At 39.3% G+C, this 22,579-nt stretch overlaps 1 protein-coding gene across 4 annotated transcripts in view; it reads left to right on the top strand.

The window, feature by feature from the left end:
• Nucleotides 1-22,579, top strand: part of helz2a (helicase with zinc finger 2a) — a 125,573-nt gene that overhangs the window by 49,958 nt on the left and 53,036 nt on the right. For 3 of the 4 annotated variants that reach the window (XM_069883696.1, XM_069883695.1, XM_069883698.1), the window contains 6 exons: nucleotides 207-282; nucleotides 5,660-9,197; nucleotides 15,486-15,571; nucleotides 16,485-16,607; nucleotides 18,643-18,801; nucleotides 21,699-21,843. In XM_069883696.1, the coding sequence (XP_069739797.1) occupies nucleotides 207-282; nucleotides 5,660-9,197; nucleotides 15,486-15,571; nucleotides 16,485-16,607; nucleotides 18,643-18,801; nucleotides 21,699-21,843 (4,127 nt within the window). The remainder of the gene's footprint in view (nucleotides 1-206; nucleotides 283-5,659; nucleotides 9,198-15,485; nucleotides 15,572-16,484; nucleotides 16,608-18,642; nucleotides 18,802-21,698; nucleotides 21,844-22,579) is intronic. The other variant, XM_069883697.1, reaches the window with a different exon arrangement.

Below are 22,579 nucleotides of genomic sequence, written 5' to 3'. Positions count from 1 at the left end.
CTTGATGGATGGATAATCTTGTCACTTCTTCCCATGAAAATCTATATTATATCTTTGGTTGGGCTCTGGAAAGATGACTTGTGTAAGTAACCTTCTGTCTGAAGTAATTCTGTAAAATCCAAAATTCTCTCTGCACAGCCTACTGCCCAATTCTTCCACAAATGCTATATTTTGTTGAATATTTACCTTTAAATATTTATTTTCAGATTCAGTGCTTGAGACAGCAACTCAGGTACATTGGACTCACAGGAGTATCTGTAGAGAATATCTTCAATATTCAAGGTAAGTGCATTTACATCCAGGTGAACAGCGAAGAAGTGTTTATTTTTAGTATATTTGCAGTTTCTCTGGCTGGAAGACAAGCCTCTTCATTTATACTGTGATGCCTTTCTACCAATGGGAATAAGAAGTAGTATGGTTTTTAAAAAGAGAAAATGCAAAAATCTCTGATTAAAATATTCCTCAGTGAAGAGGCATAAAAGAATAAAAGAAGAATAAAAATGAACCAAGATATTGATCACTGGTATTTAAAGAATAGACTCTGTCAAATTTTATAGTATGCAAAGATCTTTATTGGTATCTGGGGATCTATTCATGTGGGGGTAAAATGTTGATAAAGATTGACTATTCGGGTTTCCCAAAAGGAAATTTACATATTGGGATGTGGGAAATGAGATGTAGTCGTTGGCTTGGGGTGTTATGCATTAAACTAGAAAGAACCAGATTTCTGAAACAAGAAGAGCAAGATTTAAGTACTGATATGAATGGGTTCATCTTTGCTTTTATAGACTGTAAGAAAAAGGAGGATGAAAAGATTATATTGATCTCCCTGCCCTGACTCTAGCTGGTCAGATTATATTTCTCTAACAAGTGAAATGCACAAGAATAAGTTTGGAGTGAAGATAGCAGCTGCTTGACTACACCATCTTGTAATTCAGAAGAAATTGTGATATATAAGAACAAGTTGGCAGGGAACATAGAATGTAGAACAGTATAAATTAGAACAGGCCCTTCCGCCCGTGATTGCCTTATGCTGAAGGTAATGACAAGTTAAACTAAAACTCTGCTGCTTGTACATGATTCACATCCCTCTAATTCCTACATGATCACCTGTCTCTTTGGAAGCTTCTTAAATGGCGTTATCATATATGTTTCCACCACTACTCCTGACAGCCTGTTCCAGGCACTATGTGCATAAAGATTTGGCCTTCACATCTCCTTTGAACTCCTCCCACCTCAAACACACATCCTCTAGTTTATGACTTTTTTTTACCTCAGGAAAAAAATTCTGAAGGCCTACTGTGTTAATGCGTCTCATAATTTTATAAACTTCTATTAGGATGTCCCTCAGCCACTGAAGTTCCAGAGAAAATATTCTTTCCAAAAGTTAGAAGGACACCCCAGTTTGGATGTAAAGGATCTGAGGCTCATGCAGGAATGATGGGCTGACATGAAAGATCAGCCGTGATCTTATTGAATGGTCAGAAAGGCACAGGTTGAAAGGCCTACTTCTGCTTCCATTTTCTAATGGTTTTGCATTCTTCATAAATAGATTCAGGGTGAAGTTCACATTTATTGTTACGTGTACCAAGGTATAGTTTGTGTACTCTCCTGCTAGAACAAAACACAGTACAAAGAAAAGAGCTACACTGAGAGATCAGTTCGAATGAGCAATATTATTTTACTCATGTGAGGTTTGTTTAAGAGTCTGATAGCAGCAGAAAAGAAACAGTCCTTGAATTTGGTGGTGTGTGATTTCTCACTCTTGAATCTCTGCCCTGATGGGAGGGGGAGAAGAGAATGTGGCTAGGATAGGATGAGGGCATTAGTATGTTGGCAGCTTTTCCCAGGCTGTAAATGGAGGCAAGTTGAGAGTTGTGAGATGGTATGAGCTGCCTTCTCAGTTCTCAGTCTTTTGCAGCCTTGAGTTCCACTCCTCTTCCCGAAGTGCATGACTAGCTGACGTCGAGGATAAGGTTGTAGCTCGGACACCAAGGTTCCACACTCTATCTCCTTTCTATATTTCATCTTGTCATTGATTGTTTGAGATTCGGCCTCCAACGGATTTTCTTTGACTTTGACCATTTCCATGAAGTTTTCATTTTGGAATGCTTATCGGTTTGATAATGTTAGTCATCCCACATTGTATTCTGAATTATAAATATATCACTGTTAAGGATCAGAATGTGAGCAGGCTTGTATGTCCCACCACCCCACCCCCCAAGTCTTTAAGAAGATCAGTATTTATAATAATTAATGTAAACTTTCTTTACTTATTTAAAGTACAATATACATTCTAGATTGTGACCTGAATTGCAGTCTTAAGCTTTCCCACTGACTAAAGATATGGGAGTAACTTGTTTATCTTCCTCTGTAATGGCATATCAGGAATTTAAAAAATCTGATATTGGTTGTTATAGAGAATCAAGAAAATAATAGTGTATCCAAACAATCAAAACTAAAACACAATGTTCCAGATCAAATTTAAAAAATGATAGAAACATAAGTCCCTTTCACACTTGCGTCCCATTAAATTGGCCGTTCAGTGTCATGGGATAGGAATGGGGGGATAGGAATGGGGGGGTTTGGCTTTTCACACTTGACAGTGAATGCTTTCACACTTGCAAGGAGCCATCCCCAGGGTTAGGACTGTTCTACCTTCTACCGGTGACATCGAGCGATGGTAGACCTGCCCTAAATCCTGATCAATGTATTATGATCTTACATTTGAACAAAATTAATCATGCATAATTGTAACATAATTAAGCTTTATGTACAGCACAGTATGAGCTTTTCAGACCCTGTTGTTATTGTGCCGACCTATATAAACCTTTATAAGGGACCGTGGGAAAGTGCGAACAATAAATAGCATACAATTTTTAAATGGTGGGTAAGTTGGTAGTGCTATAGCACACAATTTGTATAATGTGGGAGTGTTGGTAGCACTGTCGCGTACAATTTATAAATACCATGGGGAAAAAAGCGATGGCAGACCTGCTCTCCCAGAATTCCATGCAGCAGAAAAAGGGTTGTATGCCCAGCTACATGCACAGAGCATTCATAGAGGAGTTTCCTTGCTGCATGGCATTCTGAGAAGTCAGGTCTGCCATTGGTTTAAACATAGAAACATAGAAGATAGGAGCAGGAGTAGGTCATTCGACCCTTCGAGCCTGCTCCGCCATTCAACGAGATCATGGCTGATCTTAAAGTTCAGTACCCCGTCCCCGCCTTCTCTCCGTAACCTTTAATACCCTTATACTGAAGAAATAGATCTAATTCCCTCTTAAATAGATTTAATGAACCTGCCTCTACTGCCCTCTGTGGCAATGAATTCCACAGATTCACCACCCTCTGGGTAAAGTAATTCCTCCTCATCTCGGTCCTAAATGGTTTGCCTATTATCCTCGAACCATGGCCCCGGGTTCTGGACTCCCCCACCATTGGAAACATCCCTTCCACATCCATTCTGTCCAGTCCTGCCAGAATTTTATAGGTCTCTATGAGATCCCCTCTCAATCTTCTAAACTCCAGCGAGTACAATCCCAATTTGCGCAATCTTTCCTCATAAGTCATTCCTGCCATTCCAGGTATCAGCCTGGTGAATCGCCTCTGCACTCCCTCCATTGCAAGAACATCCTTCCTTAGATAAGGTGACTAAAACTGCACACAGTACTCCAGGTGGGGTCTCACCAAGGCCCTGTACAGCTGCAGTAAGGTTTCCTTGTTCCTATACTCAAACCCTCTTGATATGAAGGCCAACATACCATTTGCCTTTTTAACCGCCTGCTGTACCTGCATGCTCGCCTTCAGAGACTGGTGTACAAGTACCCCCAGGTCTCTCTGCACTTCCCCATCTCTTAATCTATTGCCATTCAAATAGTAATCTGCCCTCCGGTTTGTATTACCAAAGTGGATCACCTCACATTTATCCACATTGTAGTGCATTTGCCATGGATCTGCCCAGTCCCTCAATTTATCCAAATCACACTGGAGCTTCCTGACCCCCTCTTCCGTGCACACAACCCCTCCTAGCTTAGTGTCATCTGCAAATTTGGAGATATTACATCCAATCCCCTCATCCAGATCATTAATGTAAATTGTGAACAGCTGGGGTCCCAGTACAGATCCCTGTGGCTCCCCACTGGTCACCGCCTGCCTCTCAGAAAACGAGCCATTTATCCCAACATGGTCTTTATAGCACTACCAACTTTCCCCACACAGTTTAAAATTTGTCTGCTATTGTTATTTATTTCTCTCTCTCTCCTCTCCCTCTCTCTCTCTCTCTCTCTCTCTCTCTCTCTCTCTCTCTCTCTCTCTCTCTCTCTCTCTCTCTCCCACTGCGACTTTCCCACGGCAAAGTTTATACCTTCATTTTAATCTTTTCTTCCTTCATGTTTCTGCACTCACAAAAACTTGGGTCATTTCAATCCCATAATGCAATTACCCGTTTCACACTTGCCTGATTGCAACACCCACATCTGCAGACACCGGTGATTGTACTAGGGCTCGAGGTCTTCAATCCCTGGTGTGAGATGACATCATCTGCCACCGGGGTTGAGCTGATTTTCCTTTCACATTTGACAATTTAAAGGCCACTTGGTCGTTAATTCCTGGAATCACTTGCAAGTGTGAAAGGGGGTATAGAAAATAGATGCAGTTCCTTGAGACCAGACCACTATTCAACATAACATGGCTAATTATATGATCTCCTTATCCTGCTTTCTTTCCATGGCCCTTAAACAATTTAGCTTTAAGGGCCAGATCTAACTCTCCTTTGAATATATCTAATGAGCTGGCCTCAAAAGCCTTCTGTAGTAGGGAGATCCACAAGTTCACAACTCTCTGAGTAAAGTTTCTTTTTATCTCAGTTCTAATGGCTTCCCATTATCCTCACACAGTGACCATTTCTTCTAGACTTCCCCAAAATTAGGAACATTCTTCCTGATCTAATTTGTAGTCATGACAGAATTGTATATGTCTACATTTCTAGTTAATTTATTTCCATTATACCTGGAAATACAATGAAAGTTTTATTTTAATCATCTATTTTGAGATACAAACTAATTCCCCTCTCACTACCTTACAATTAACTTACGAAGTAAGAGAAAAATAATTTTTTTTAACTTTCTTTGAACGTTGATTGTACTCATTTGCTTAAGAACCACGACTTGCTAAAATGACCCAGAAAAAAATGAGCATGCTACATCATGCCGAATATTACATTAATTTTAGAGTAGTACAATATCTGTTATGTGACCCTCTCATAAAACATGACCACTGTCAGTACCATATAATAGATTTGCTGTCATTAAAATTATGTAATTAGTAACGGTTATTTTTGCGAAAGTCACTACTAGAGTCATCGAGTTATAGATCATGGAACAGGCTCTTTGGCCCAATCCATCCATACTGAGTTGGGCCGAAGCTCTATTCTCAGTGCTAAGTATCTTTTGAGATACTGACATTACTTTTGGTGATGTAACTTTTTATCTGCCTTTGATCGATGGTAGATTATTGACAGAGACATTTTGGTCTTCCTGAATTGTCCTGCAATACTCTGTACATTGCCTTACCAGATGAATATTTAAATATGTCTAAGCACAAAGTTACAAAATGTCAGCTTTATCTCTGGTAATCTTTTTTTTTGTTCTTCCACCAGGAAAGCAGTTCAAAGTGATAATCATCTCTACAGTGCACAATTTTGAAAGTAGCATCTCGCAAAAGGGTGACAGTTCAGAGTTTTTCAGACAACCCAGGGTTTTGAATACAGCAATGTCCAGGGCTCAATGCCTTGTGATAGTTGTTGGTGATGCTATGGCTCTTTGCTCTGTTGGAAACTGCAGAAAAATTTGGAAGAAGTATATTCAGGAGTCTATTGACAATCAAAGCATTTGCCCAAAGGACCTTTCAATGGAGCAGATTAAACAGGCCATTGCTGATGCGGAATATTGGACTGCTAAAGATGAAAATGAAAGTGACACTGATTCATGTTATTCAGACAAAGACATTGATCTAATACTGCAAGAACTTCTGGATGAAAGCAAGAATGTGGTGTTAACAGTAACACCGGAAGGATTTATGGATGTTATCAAAACTGAGGAAAGAGAACAAGACAAAATGATCAATAGTGTATCTAATCAGTCTTCACAGAAGAAACCCAATGTACAGTACACAAATTATACTGTAGATGTCTTGCAAATACTGCTGTTCACTGAGCCTACAAAGTATAAGCGATGTGAAATAGTCATGGAAAATTTTCACAGAGGCTATGCCATTGCTCTGGATGACCCCAAGACAGCACACATTAAAATAGAAGGTCGAGCTAACTGTGGAAAATCATTTCCTGGTGATGAGGTTTTGGTGGAAATTCTGCCGCAGAACTCAGAGCAAGGTGACAATTCTGACATAAGTGGAAAGGTAGTTGGTATTTTGAGAACTGGTGACCTGCCGAGAATCTTTGTCTGCAGAGTTGATGAGTATGATTCACAAGTTATGGTTCCAATCAACAAATGTGTCACAAAAATCTACTCACCGTGGCATAAGAAGTTACGTAACCAAATCTCTATTCGCAAACGCAAGAAAGATAAAATTGTGACAGTAAAGAATATAAATCTGACAGAAGAAATAAGAAAAGATAATTTCTTTCTTGTTGAGATACTTTGTTGGCGTGAAAATTTTTACTTTCCCCTGGGAATTGTAACTAAGATGCTCCCTGCTGCAGAAACAATGGATCTTGGTATGGAAATACTGAACTTAGAATATCAAGTTCGTGACAGCTTTCCAAAAGAAATTATCAAAGAACTAGAGACACACTGTCAAAAATCCAGAAAACAACCTGCTGAAAATCGAAGAGACTGCCGGAAGTATTTCACGTTTACCGTGGACCCAAAGGATTCCAAAGATCTTGATGATGCTATTAGTGTGAGAGAGTTAAATGGATGCTATGAGATAGGTGTTCACATCACAGATGTAACAAGTTTTGTCTCAAGGGGTAGTTTGCTAGATGAAGAGGCAAAGAAACGTGGAACTAGTTATTATCCTCCTGCAAGAGATCCAATTCACATGTTGCCTCCGAAGTTGAGCCAAGATCTGTGCAGCTTTCTCCCAGGAGAAGACCGCAAGGTCATCTCTTTGTTTGTTGAGGTTCAAAAAGGTACAGATAGAGTTTTGAAAGCAAACTTTTCACTTTCTCTTGCTCGGTCAGATAAGAAACTTACCTACGAAGAAGCAGAGGATATCATCAAGAATTTTAGTGGAAGTGAATTGAGATTTGATACTTTGGAAGATTCGATTGCTGTAGCCTTTCACTTTTCCCGAATTCACCGGAAGTACAGACTTCAAGATGGTTATTACTATGAAAAGTCTGATGAACATAGACCTGTAGGAAACCGACGGGCTCATCAGATGATTGAAGAACTCATGATAATGATGAATAGCTTTGTTGCTGAATTTCTGACCAATAAGATACAAACAATGAGCGTGACACCCTTGAGATGCCAGGGTCCTCCTCCTCATGGGCAACTGGCTATTCTAAAGGAAAAACATAAAAACTTGGTTTGTTTCTCCATTAATCTCTCTCATCATTTGGATCTAAGCCCAAATTTTCACAATCCATCTTGTCAGGAATTCCAGATCTTGTTTTCTTTATGGGACAGTTTGAAAAAGGCAGCAGAGGATAATAACATTCACAAGTTGATAGATTTCATTGGAACAGATGACATCCACCCAGATCTTGCACCTGTATCATTGGAGCTGAGAAAACTTATGTGTAAATCCTTCTTCATTCGCTCTAACTCAACGTTACTTTCAAAGCAGGGGCATTATTGCCTTCACCTTGAATCCTACACTTGGGCAACATCACCAATTCGGCGATATTTAGACATTATTATCCAACGTCTCCTGACTCAAGTTCTGTGCAAATCGAGTATCTCATACACCAAAGAAGAAATCGACAGACTCTGCATCGATTTCAACAGGAAAAAAAGGACAGCTTCAAATTATGAGAAAATTGCTCAGAGTCTTCACTTTGCAACACAACTTAAAACTCAAGTTGTACAGAAGGTGGCCTTTGCTGTTAATGTTGAACCGCTGAGCAGGCATTTCCGTGTTATATTCCCTATGGACTCTGATGCTCTCAGGGAAGTTCCTTGCATAAACTACAGAACACTGCAGCTGGTGGACCAACCTACATTCAATGAGGAAATTAAAGCAATGAAATTAAAATGGAGGAAAAGAGTCTACAGTTTAAAAATTCCAAGGAAAAGTATCCTACCACCTGGACAGTTCTGTAATCCGTATGTCCACAGGATTAATGGCCACACTTGGCAAGAATTTGTGAAAGCAGTCAGATCTGATGAATTTTCCAAGGTAGCGGCCCTTGTCTTGCAGGAAAACCCGTGTGCTAAATCTAATGCAATGCATGAGCATTTTGGCAAGATTGAAGTAAGCAAGGGAAAACCTTCACATTATGTAACAATTACTTTGGAAGTGAAAAATAATGATGTATTGCAGTTGCAACTGAGTAAAATGCAAAAGGATGGATTCTTGATGCCAGCTGTGCAGTTGATTAATATTACACCAAAGTTTGAGATTTGTGTGGAACATACAGAGAATCCTATTACTTGCTTTTCAGAGTACGCTTCAAAGTCACCCAAAAACATTTACAATGATGTAAAAGAATATCAAGAAATTTGGAAGCCACTGTGTGCAATGGAATCTGCATCAAGCGCTGTGGCTGAGAATGAGGTTATAGTCATTTATGGCGTTAAGATAGCTTGGGAAAAAAAAACACCACGGGGTCAAACTCTGCTTGGCTCTTTTTCTATTCCCAAAGAATCTTGTAGAAATTGGCAGATTGAAAGTGCCCTAGCCAAGTGCTACCTTTGTCTCCGGTGTCAGTGCTTGAAACAAAATGCAGGACATAATCTGACCAAAGAAAACGCTCCTTACCAAAGTATGAAGAAACTTGATGAAGATGAAAATCCTTCAGAACTAAATATTGATCCGGACAGTTATATTTGGGTAGCACATGCTGTGACTGAAGAATTTTCCAGTAATGATTTAAAATCTGATAGAGATCCCAACTTGAAGACAAACTTTACTGTGCATCAAATGCCCATGGATACCATACCCAAAGAAATATTTCAGGCAGACACAACATTTGTTGTGGAAGTAATTCCAAAACATCTTCCTGAAATGTAAGTATTATGACTGCATAATTATCACATAAAACTTTGTGTAATTGTGGTGTAGTTTTTTTTAACATTTTATTTAAGAATTTTAAAACCACATCCATACATACATATTCAATAAAGGTGGTGAGCTATAGGAATGGAAATTTTAGATTCTAAAGCCTAACCAACCAAATATAGTTCCCGTCTCTGTAGTTTATCAGCCAGAGTACCATATTGTTTCACCATTAAGTTTGGGCATTTTCATTTCATTAATACCCTTTTAATAGAATCAGAATTTATTGTCGTGAACAAGTCATGAAGTTCAGTGTTTTTGTGACAACATCAGACTGCAAACATTCATATTATAACCATCTTACAACATTACTATATAAAAAAAAGAATAGTGCATGAATAGTGAGGCAGTGTCTTAGCTCCACTGATTATTCAGCAATCTGATGGCAGCGGGGAAGAAGCTATCCTTGTGCCGCTGAGTGCTCGTCTTTAGGCTCCTGTACCTTTTTCCTGATGGTAGCAGAGTGAAGAGAGCATGGCCTGGGTGATGGGGTCTTTGAGGACACAGGCTGCTTTTTTAAGGCACCACCTCATGCAGATGTCCTCGATGGAGTGGTCTGGTGCCTGTGATGTTGCCAGCCAAGTTAAAAACCCTCTGGAGTTTATTCTTGTCCAGGGAGTTGGTGCCTCCATACCAGGCAAAGATGCAACCAGCCAGAAGGCCCTCCGCAGTCCATCTGTAGAATTTTATGAGAGTCTTCGGTGACACACTGAATCTCTTCAAAACACCTCACTAAGTATAGCCGCTGAGTGATTGCATCAACATGGAGGCTCCAGGTCAGAATCTGGGGGACGTTGACACCCAGGAATTTTAAGTTTTTTACCCTCTCCACTACTGAGCCCTCGATGAAGACTAGGTCATGTTCCCCTGATTTCCTCCTGAAGTCCACAAACATCTCCTTGGTTTTGCTAACGTTGAACGCAAGGTGGCAGTTGTAGTTGTTACACCACTCAACGAGCTGATGTATCTCCCTCCTTAACGCTTCGTCATTGTCATCTGTGATTCTGCTGACAACTGTGGTGTCATCGGCATACGTGTAGATAGTTTTGGAATTGTGCCTGGTCACACAGTCATGGGTGTATAATGAGTAGAGCAGTGGGCTAAGCACGCATCCTTGGGGTGTACCTGTGTTGATGATCAGTGAGGAGGAGACGTTGTTTCCAATTCGTACTGACTGGTTTTCCGATGGTATTGAAGATCGAACTATAGTCAATGAAGAGTAGTCATATGTATAAATTCCTGTTTTCGAGGAGATCCAGAGCTGAATGGAGAGCCAGCGATATTGCATCTACCGTCAAGCGATTGTGACGATAGGCGATTGCAGCACATTTAAACATTGCAAAAGATTTAAAGGGACAGCACACTGACCCTTTAAACAACACGGGAACTACCAGCAGCAAACCCATGGGCCAGGTAAAGAAGACGCGACCATGTGAACGCAAAGGGGGCAAAGCTACAGGTCAAGCTGAGACACTGGGACCTGAGGCTCCTGTTCCATACCATCCTCCTGGCCAACGTACAGTCCTTGGAAAACAAACGTGACGAATTCCAAGCCAGACTTCAACATCAGAGAGACATCAGGGATTTACAGAAACATGGCTAAGCGCAAACATTCTGGTCATGGCGCTGCAGGCCAAGGGCTACACCCTCCATTGCGCTGACCGAACATCAGTAAACCCGGGGAGGTGGCACTGCATAGTGTTGCCTAATAATATTGGGCAGTACTGAATTCAGCCCTTCTCCTTATATGTACTGGACAGTTGCATTTCAACTTAAACACCATACCAGTGCTGCACGGTGATTTCGATCTTTATTCTCATTTTTAAGCTAATTGTAATGAATACGCTCCATCAAATTATTCAATTTGTTTACAAGGGATGGGGTGACATTTGTAGATGATTGCTGAGCAATGTCTTTACTCTTATCCAATTGGTCCACTTAAGTAAAAGAGTGGAAATAAACATAGTGGAATGCATTTTTGGTGTTCATTTGTTGGTGTTTTTCCTTTGGCTGCTGATTACTTAGTTTCCATTATGTTTGTCACTTATAATTTGACCATCTTATTATTTATTTTTTTTGACTAATCAACCAAGTATGCTTGCTGTCGCTGATCCCTCTACGTGGTGCGTGTGCACACGCACACACGCTCTGCAACCAGCGCACAAAGAAAATGAAGGGGCACACAAAAGTTTAGTTAGCTAGTCCAAAGCAGAGAGTAAAATCTTAACTAAATACATTACTTCGTAGAATGCCATCGTACTTGCCAATACGGGTTAATTAACAATGAGAGATAGGCTGTGCCCAAATGATCTTGACACCATTTCAAGTTTACATTTGCACGAGCATTCTGTATGCCCAGAGTTTTGTCACAGGAAAAACAGTTGCACAGCAGAAGGTTTCTGTGCACACTGACGACTAAAAATTAGAGGGAACATTGGTTGTTGCCACTGTAGTTTATCACTGTACCATGTTTCACCAAACAATGACCCAAAAACTTTTAATTTAACAGCTTTCACAGTGTGAAGATTGTGGGAATGTACTCTCCGATGATTATGCCCAATTCCATATTCTAATACCGTTTAGGATGGTCCAATTTTTAAGCAATGTAGATGCATCACTTTTGAGATAATCAAAGGAGGTTCATGAGGCTACAACTCGAATCTCAGAACGGGACACATGAAAAAATAGTTCAGTGGACATTTATTCTGTATCAGTTGAATGACCTACTCATGACAATTTGGTTTCTAGAATTTCTCAGCTTTCACATGGGTGCTGCAGGTTGCCAATTTATGAGAAGGACTGAGATCTTGTTACAGGATTATTTAGGATGGAGGATAGCAGCATGTCGGGCAGGCTTAGGAATATGATACTATTCTCACAGCTGATCTTTCTCAAGAACAGAAACTGCATTTGGCATCACAACGTTTATCAGGATACATTAGCTAGCTTAAAGTTCCTATTTTCTTTATTCTTCTGGTTTCATAACACTGGCCATAGGATTCCTAGTGCTTTACAATGATGTTATCAGAAGGCCTGCTTTTTAACATTGAATTCTGTCTGATTAGGCTATTTAATCCTAGATTTCAAGATCTTAAACTATGTGTAGTATGAAGATTTGAATGACATTATCTCTCACGTAAAGCTGTAGGATGCAGTGCATTGAAGATGGCATAGCCGATTGTTTCTGTCTGTGTAATGGATAAAGGAGCATCTGACAAAGACTCTAATGTGGGCAACAACGGTAACTGCATCTTGCAAATACATGGCAGCTTTAAGGGATAAAATAAAACTAAAGTTGTTTACCATTATTGAAACAAATTGACAGCAAACTTAGCATCAAATTAGGGAAGGTGACAAAACTCTTAGTCAGAGATTGGTTTTAAAGAGAATCTTAAAAAAATTCAGATTTATTGTCCGAGTACATACTTGGTATCACATAGAACCCTGAGCTTCTTTTTCCTGCGGGCGAGGCAGAACTACCATTATTGGAAGTGCAAAACAAACTGAACTCAATGTACGCATGTAAACATGAAAAAAAAATCAATAAAGTGCAACAATTAGAGTCCTTAAATGAGTCCCCGATTGAATTTGTTGTTGAGGAGTCTGATGGTGGAGGGGGAGCAGCTGTTCCTGAACCTGGTGGTGTGAGTCTTCTGACAAATGTATCTCTTTGCTGATGGAAGCAGCGAGAACAGAGCGTGTGCTGGGTGTTTTGGATCCTTGATTGTTGCTGCTGTCCGACGGCAGCGTTACCTGTAGATTTTCTGGATGGTGGGGAGGGTTTTGCCTGTAATGTCATGGGCTACGCCACTATCTTTTCAGGGCTTTACGCTCAGAAGTGGTGCCCCCATGTCAGACTGTGATGCAGCCAGTTTGGCCACTTTCCACCACACAACTGTTGAAATTTGCCAGCGTTTCCAATGTCACACCAAACCTCTGAAAACTCCTGAGGAAGAGGAGGTGAGAAATGGAAAGAGAAAAGAAGAGAGAAGTGGAGCAGCAGAGCAATTTAAAGAAGCAATTCCAGAACTTAGAGCTTCGGTTTGACCATGTCAAAATTTTATACATAATTATATATAATTCCCCCATTTCAGGGCACCATAATGTTTGGAACATTTGGCTTCACAGGTGTTTGTGATCACTCTGGTATATTTAATTGCTGGTAAAAGAGAGCTAGGCTTACTTCTCAGCCTTTGATCACCTTTGCAGCCTGTAGTTGCCATTTTTCAAATGAGGACCAGAGTTGTGCCCAATGAAAGTCAAAGAAGTCGTTATGAGACTGAAAAGCAAGAATAAAAAAGAAAGAGGCATTGCTCAAACTTTAGGAATACCAAAAAATCAACTGTATGAAATATCATAAAGAAGAAAGGGTGACCTCCACTACTGGTGATAGAAGAATTCTCTTCAGAATGAAGAAAAATCCCCGAACAGACCAGAAACACTCTTCAGGAGGCAGGTGTAGATGTGTCTGTGACTACTGTCCCCAAAAGACTTCATGAACAGAAATACAGAGTCTACACTGCAAGATGTAAACCACAAGTTCGCCACAGAAAGGATGGCCAGATTACAGTTTGCCAAGAAGTATTTAAAAGTGCCTGCAGAATACTGGATAAAAGGTCTTGTGGACAGATGAGACCAAGATTAACCTGATTCAAAGTGATGACAAGAGCAAAGTGGGGAGGAATAAAGGAACTGCCCAAGATCCAAAGCATCCCTCCTCATCTGTGAAACATGGTGATGGAGATGTTACGGCTTGGGCATGTACGGTTGCCAGTGGTTCTGGCGCACTGATCTTCATTGATGATGTAACTTCTGATTCTGCAAAATTAATTCTGAGGTGTACAGTAAACTCTTATCTGCTTAAGTTTGAGTAAATCCTTCCAAACTCTTTGGACAGCACTTCATCCCAGAAAGACAATGATCCCAAATACACTGCTGAAGCAACAAATAGGGTTTTCAAAGATTAAAAGCTGGAAAAGTATTTAATGACCAAGTCAGTCACGCAGTCTAAATCCAATTGAGCATGTCTTCCATATGTTGAAGAGGATACTTAAGGGAACAAGCCCCCGAAACAAAGCAGGAGCTGAAGGTGGCTGCAGTTGGAGTCTGGCAGAGCATCACCAGAGAAGATACAGTACTTAGTTCCTGATGATGTCTGTGAATCAGAGACTTCAAGCAGTCATTGCATGCAAAGGATATGCAACAGAGTACTAAATGTAACTTTAATATTTGATATATTAATTGTTGTGCCCTGAAATGAGGAGATAATGGTGGACTTCAGTAGGAAATCAGGAGAAAATGATCCAGTCCTCTTCGAGGGATCAGTAATGGAGAGGGTCAAGAACTTCAAATTCCTAGGTGTCAACGTCTTCGAGGATATGTCCTGGAGTCTCCATGTCGATACAATCACAAAGAAGGTTCACTAGTGGCTATACTTTGTGAGGTGTTTGAGGAGATTTGTCACTGAAGACTCTCGTAAATGTACCGTGGAGAACATCCTGGCTGGTTGCATCACTATCTGGTACAGAGGTGCCAATGCTCAGGACAAGAAAAATTTCCAGAGGATTGTTAACTCAGCCTGCGACATCAGGGGCAACAGACTTGACTCCATCGAGGACATCTACAAGAGGCGATGTCTTAAGAAAGCAACCTCTAATCTCTAGGACCCCAATCACCTAGACCATGCTCTCTTCACTCTGCTACCATCAGGAAAAAGGTACAGGAGCCTAAAGACAAGCACTCAGGCATAGGGACAGCTTCTTCGCCGCTGCCATCAGATTCCTGAATAATGAATGAATCAAAGACATAGCCTCACTTTGACTTTTCATGCACTATTTTTATTTATTTTTTTGTAAGGTGGTTTATATGAATGTTGGCACTGTGATTCTGCCATAAAACGACACATTTTGTGACGTGTTTATGACAATAAATCCTGATTCTGATATATAAAAAGTACTGTAAATTCTACATGGTCAGACCAAAATGTACACAAATACCCTTTAATAAAATCTGGAATGTACACTTTAAGCATACGTGAATTGTTTGATTACAAATTTAAAACTGTGGAGCACAGTTACAGTTACACAGTTACACAAAAGAAAACATTTCTTTGTCCCAAACATTACGGAGGACCCTGTATACAATTGGTTAATGGGAATGTGTAAAGGGATGTGTGGAGATTACAGCTGTATTCTTCATTTGCCATATTCAATCCCAATATCTTCTCTTTGAATCCTCAGACGTAAAGAGGAGGCTATTCGTAAACTTTCTGTTGCATCTTCACTTGCTCAAGATGTAGCATTGGGTCGAAAGATACATCTTAGAGGTAAGAATGTATGCAAATTTTATTACATGTGCAGACCATCATTTTATAGATTGGTTAAAGAAAAGCACTGCTTTGTGAAATCAAAGAATTATTTTTAATTCAGAGATAATGATACAATTCAAAAACTCATGAACCATCTCTATGCACTGAATAGATGATGTGGCTCTCTTTGCTCTGTAGACATTTTTAATCAGCATTTTATTTTAGCAGCGAATCTCTTGGACTTAGAATACAGTTTACTTTGGCAACAAACATGCAATGTATGAATTTTGAACCTCATGATATGTTGAATTTCTATCAAATAAATAGATCTTGTATTATCTGGCGACTACAACAAACTATGTTTAAACCTTGGATGCAAATTTCCTTTACTTAGGAATTTAAAATATGGTTTATATTGAAATAAAATGTAATTTTAGTGTTACATTTACTGAACTGGATTAATTAGTAACAGATTGTAGGGTTTAATATTCTGAAGTTCCAGTCAGCATGTTGAGCCATGACCATGGGAAAGCATTCACTATACAGCTGTGCTTTGCTTTTCGCAAAGCACTCTTCATTTGGCATTCAGTAACTTCATTTTCTCTTCAACCTTCAGTTTTGGTTCTCTCAAACTCTGATAACTTTCTCATGAATCTAAGTTGCTACACTGTGATATTGTGTTTTTGGTGATTTCAGTCAAACTTTCAGAATTAACCTGATGTCAGTGTCTCGCCAACAGGCAAGACATTCATCCAAAGTCTTGGGTGTTTACCCAAAGAAACAACTAGAATAACAAAGAACAAATTTAATAATGCTTATTTTTGTGGGGAATTTTCAGATCTTTATTTCACATTTTCATTTTATTATTATTGATAATATTGATGTTTGATTATTATTGACTAACATGTGCCTTTTGAAAATAATTGTTTAGGGCAACAACAAACCATGCAGAACACTTACCACATTCCTAACCTACCATATCTCAACCAGAGTCAAGTAATAGCAGTTAATAATGCTCTTCAAAATCGTTTTACACTTATTCAAGGCCCACCAGGTAAGAAGGCAAAGAACATGTGAAAATATATGAATATACAAGTACACAATCCTTTATCTGGACATCTAAAATCCAAAAAGCTCCAAAAACCGGCAAGTGGAGAGAGAGACGGCAATGCGAGTCGGGCAGGCGAGGGGGGGGGGAAGACGGCAGCGTGACTGGAAGGGCATGAGGGTGGATACAGCAGCACAATTTGGGTGGGCTTAAATTGGCTTTCCGAAATCTGGAAAAATCCGGATAAAGGATTGTGTACCTGTACAAATAACTTAAACCAGACACAAATATTGGTACTTTATATTATTCCTGGGAGTGTGCTGCCAGCACACACTCTGTTTTCGCTGCTCCCATCAGGAAAGAGGTATAGAGGCCACAAGACTCGCACCACCAGGTTCAAGAACAGCTGTTGCCCCTCCACCACCAGACTCCTCAACAACAAACTCAATCGGAGACACATTTAAGGACCCTTATTTTTGCAGTTTGTTGATTTTTTTTAAATTCTCTCTCATATCTGTTTACATTTCTTTGTTTGTTTACATGTACAGTTTTGTTTTTGTACTACTAATTAATGGTGATTCTGCCTTGCCCACAGGAAAAAGAATCTCAGGGTTGTATGTGATATCATGTATATACTCAGACATTAAATCTGAATCTGGAGTACAAATTAGCATAGAAATTAAAATTCAGAAACTGGTTGGCTGTTCCAACATTTTCTTTTCCTCTTTGGCACACATGATATCCTCACACTTGTGTTTGCTTTGTGATGCCTGCTTTTTAATAATGTGGTCAAATCTCCAAGATAAGAACTTGTGCTTTTGAGAAGCTAAGAACAAAATGTTTGGGCAATGGAGGAGAGAGTCATAATTATTCATGGATCAACCTCATTAAAAGTGAAAAGACTCAGAGGAGAAATTAGGGAACAAGGAATATAGGAAAACTTACATGAGAGGCAAGGAGAGATGAACCAGCAGAGCATGTTGCTGCTTTACCAGAAAGATTTCTGAACAGCAGTATAAGCTGCATTGCATACTGTACAAATAAGATCTATCATGTTTTGTAATTTATGTTTGTACTTTAAGAAAGATAATCAGAATTATGAATTATGATATACGATGTTTCATGCTTTGTATCTCAGTAAATTTCAATGGAAAGGCAAATTGAAATTGAAAATCAGAGTTTCCCGTCCTTTTGTGTTTCTACCAACGAACTTGCAGAGAAGCACAAGATGCCCATGATTGTCCTTTGTGAACGTATGATCTGTGCCATTCTGGGAGCATTTATATGGCAATTATAATGCCTCTGAGGCCTGTTTTGTTTTTATGAAGAAACCCCCATTGAGTAATTTATCATCCAATATTCTGTCAGGCCCTCTCCCAAGTGATTATTTCCTGGGAGTAATCTTACCTCTCACCCAATTTTGTAAAACTCGCCTTATTCCCTGATCTTTCACTAGTCTGATGACTTACTCAACCCCATGTCCTCCAATTACTGATCTGCCCTCTTAAATCTGCCCACCACCTCAGTCACCACCCACACCACCCTGATTACTGGTCAGAAGTGCCGTTTACCAGCCTCTTTAACCGCCCCCCCCCTCCCCCCCCCACCCCCCGATTCCCTGGTTGGTAGTCAGTAGCTTTGGGGCTGTACATGCTCTGAAAATTAAAAGCCCTTTGACTTACCCACTATAGAAATGTTCAAGTTTATTGTCATGGGTATCAAGGTATGGTGAGAAGGTTCCTCAGCAAGCTATTCAGCAATCAACTCTTACATAAGTAGACCAAGTAAAATATAGTATATTGTGCAGAGCTACAGAGGGTAATCAGTTCAAACGGAGAAAGGGCAATATTATTTTACTCATAGAAATTCAGGAGTTTGATAACTCTGGGAAAGAAACCGTCCTTGAATCAGAGTCTGGACGGTCAATCTGAGAGCTGAATGTATACCCCCACTGTGATGTGTTATTCTCTGAGCCACGTGTAATGATTCATCTCCTTGTTTCTTCATGCAAAACATTTACACTGATCACCTTTCCAAATAGGTACAGGAAAAACTCTGGTTGGAGTTCATATAGTGTATTGGTTCCATAGAAGAAACTTGGAAAGTAATGTGTCGACTTATTTACCAGAAATAGATGGCCGAGCACAAAACTGTATACTATACTGTGGACCTTCCAACAAATCCGTCAATGTTGTTGCTGGTAAAGTAAAACTGTGGCACTTAAATTCAATTTTGACTGAGAAGTTGGATGCACAATTTCTAACAAATGTAAAATGTAATTGAAGTTTGGTTTCCTGTTGGTAAAGAAGGGACAGATACATTGATGAAAGATCCAGGATTTGCTGGCATTGGGGAACAGGCACAGCAGCCCAGATGAGGCTTGGAGCAGAGCACCCATGATTAATCCCAGTGACTGGCAGGGGAGGGGTCATGTGGCTTGCTCTTGTTCTATTTGATGGAAAAATTTAGCAGGCCAGGTAGCCCATGTGGAAAGAGAATCAGTCCACATTTTGGAGCTGCCACTTTTTGTCCGATTTCCACTGTCTGCAACTTTATTATTTTGATTTCCCTCTTATTATTTTGATTTCCCTCTTATATTTCCTAATGCTTTTGCATTCATGGAACCTGAAACACTTGTGCAAGGCTCGCCCCTTTCCTTCTGGACCTTTCATGTGCTTTATGCATGAATGTTTCGGAGGTCTTGAATTTTGGTCCCATTCACTGACATGTATCTGTACTCCTGCAGATGAAGTCTTGCACAGTATCTATGAGGTCACCTTTTTTTTTACAATTTATTGTTGAAGCAAGTTCCAGTTCAGTGCTGGGTCCCAGCCTCAGGTAGGTCCCCTTTATGTAATAATTCACGTAACCAGCTCTCTTTTAAGTAACCACAAGTAACCTCATTCCCTTCACCACAATAGCAATCCCCAACTCTCAATGAAGCTTGTAATTCTCACCCATTGCAGACTTACCAACCAATACCAACCCTTACCAACCAATCTAACCTGATTTCTGACTTCTTTCCCCCTGACTACTGATGTATTTCTCCGACGTTCACCAGAAACTGACTAACGACACACCTCATATTCCCTAAATGTTTTCTCGGAGCTGATTTCCCCTGAGCTTGCTTTCCCTCTATTTACCGATCATTCTACCCCTATCCTTGTGAAGCTGATCCTCCACCCCACAGCATCCTCAACCCCTTTCCCTCACATTCACTGGATCCAGATGGAAGGGCCTTTCTTTGTACGGTTAATTCAGTGCTCCATTAGTGGTGGGCCCATAAATAAAATGTTCCTTTGTCTATCATTCCACAATTGACTAACACCCATTTACCGGCCCAAGCAATTTTCGGCAATTGATCATTTACACTCATTATTCAATTTGCTTTGCACATTTACATGAATTAATTTGCTTAGACTAGCTCACACATTCAAATGGAGTGAAGCACGAAAGTCTGCAGACTGTAGTCAAACCAGAAATGCTGGAGAACTCAGCGGGTCTCGCAGCTTCCATGAGGGGTACAGATATATAACTGACGTTTCGGGCTTGAGTGCTTCTTCTGTGAGACCCGCTGAGTTCCTCCAGCATTTCTGTGTTTTTAATCGCATATTGAATTGACTTGTACACTGACAAAGATGTCAATGAATAAATCACAAATGGGCTTGCACATGTACATATATGAAGTAGTCCACTGATTTGTGATTTAAGTCTGCATGATAGGGAAATAATAGTTATTACAATGAATAATTTGAAATCTGTTCATGTAATGGTTCATTTGCACACAAATGGTGACAGTCCATTAGTTGCAATTTATTTAAAGGATTCAGCTAAAGGTAAGAAATAGTGATACAAAGCCTAGACTTGTACAACTCATTTACTTAACAGTGTCAGGTATTTGGTCGCCTCAGTTTCTTACCAGTTGATATGTAGGATTTAATAATATTTTAAGTGGATAAATGATGTGTTTCTCTACTCATGTTCTGAGCAATTTCCATGTTGATAACCATTATTTTTTAGTTCTAAACAATTTTACAACATTAAGCTTTTACAAGTCAGGGTTTAAAAGAGCTCTTTAATTTTCCCCCAAATAAATACAAAAGAATAGCTTTATGAAATAATGCAAAAAATGTATATTTCCAATGAACACTATTCTATCTCAGCAAGATTACCAACCTTAAAATAACCCGGAAATCTGTATTCTCTTATTGTATCCTCAAGTTCTTTGGAAATTCTTAATGCTATTGTTTGTTTCAGAAATGTAGCCAATATTATTTTACAGGCAAATGAAGAAATCAATAAACAAAATACTTTTATCCCATGGATCAAAAATTAAGTGCTCAAATCATCTGAAAGCATGTTGAAAGCAAGGAAATCTGATTAAGACATACAAGAACTGCAGAATTTCTTTTGTAAATCCCACAGTCATTTGTATTCAACCAAATAAGCAGAAGGAATCACAATTAAATATATTATCTGAAAGGCAGGGCCACTAAATTGAAGGATGCTGGGCTCAGGGCACAGCCTGGATTTTGCATTGATATGGTGTGAACCTATACATAATATTTCTGATGCAGAAATAAAAATGCTGCCATTTTATTCCAAGTTAACAATTGTCAATATATATCAGGAAATTGTGAGTCATTTCGGAAGTGTAAAACATTTCCCACTGGGAACGTTCAATTCATGATCTCATGCAGCTAGCAAATAGAGGTGGCATTTCTCATACCAGCATAATTGGTATTCATTAGAACACATTTTTATGGTGTATTATAATTTTGTAATATTATTGTAAACACAAGTGAGCAGTGTCTTAGTGTTTATTTTTGTCAAGGTGGATGATTGATTAATTGTTAAAATTGAATAATGTTAGCTAGCAGATGCAGATCTGAGGTTGGTCAAATTTATTTCACGATTAACCTTATGCAGTCATCAAATAAAGGAGGTTTTTATTCTATGTGTTGGAACAGCATCCAATAGAGCATATTTATTGATATAGAATTTTGAATTTAATGATATCATAATGTCAAGGTGATCAGTACATAAAGATCTGTTAATGAAATTAATACAAAATATTTATGTCTGTGCTATCTATAGAATACCTCCTGAGATTGAAATCAGAACTGAGACCTCTCCGTGTTTTCAGTGAACAAATGGAGATGGTTGACTTTCCATATCCTGGCAGCAACCTGATGATCTCTAAACAGTCCATCAGAGAGGCAAAAGCAACTCCTAATCTTTGGTGAATATTTCTCTTGCAACTTGAATAATTCTTAACTAGTTGTTGTATGTTGGCCTGTAATAAACTTCTACAATAATAGTTGCAGGATATAAAAATTATATCTGTATGATATGCACCATAATCTAAAATTCCATGGTCATAAAAATGTTGTGAATATAGTTGTAAATGTTCTGATGTGGTACGTAAAGAGCCACTGATGTATTTCATTTAACTATTCAAGTCGAGTTACCAGTGCATCAGGAATGTTTGCCTCATGCAGATGATGGAGTCAGAGTGGACCTTGGGCCATCCTTTTAGAATTATAGTCACTTCTTGCTGGAGAACACGACTGGGTTCCTCTTTAAATAGTGAACTCCCAGCAAGATAGAATCATAAAACGTTACAACACCAGAGTCTTTTGGCCATCAGTCCTTAGTCAGCACTTTGAGAATAGTAGCCAATAAGTTCCAATCCTCTCTGCAAAATGTCCCTATAGACTATTTATTCAGTGACTTTAGAAAGATGTTATTAAGGATCCGTCCAACCTGTTCTCAGGGAATGGAAGCCAGATTATAATGGATTTTGTTTTCCATTTACTTTACTTCTGTCTTATTTGGTTTTTCTGAAACATGACTTTATTCCAGATCTTTCATAATTTTGAATGCTCTTAATTTTTCCTTTCAACTCTTTTCCTCTCATGATGACTTCATATTCATGAGATGATAAAAAATTCTTTTGAAGTAAGATGGCCTTCCAT

This window comes from Narcine bancroftii, chromosome 6, assembly GCF_036971445.1.
Source record: "Narcine bancroftii isolate sNarBan1 chromosome 6, sNarBan1.hap1, whole genome shotgun sequence".
NCBI lineage: Eukaryota > Metazoa > Chordata > Chondrichthyes > Torpediniformes > Narcinidae > Narcine > Narcine bancroftii.
The sequence above is the reverse complement of the archived record's forward strand: the minus strand, read 5'-3'. Positions and strand labels throughout refer to the sequence as shown.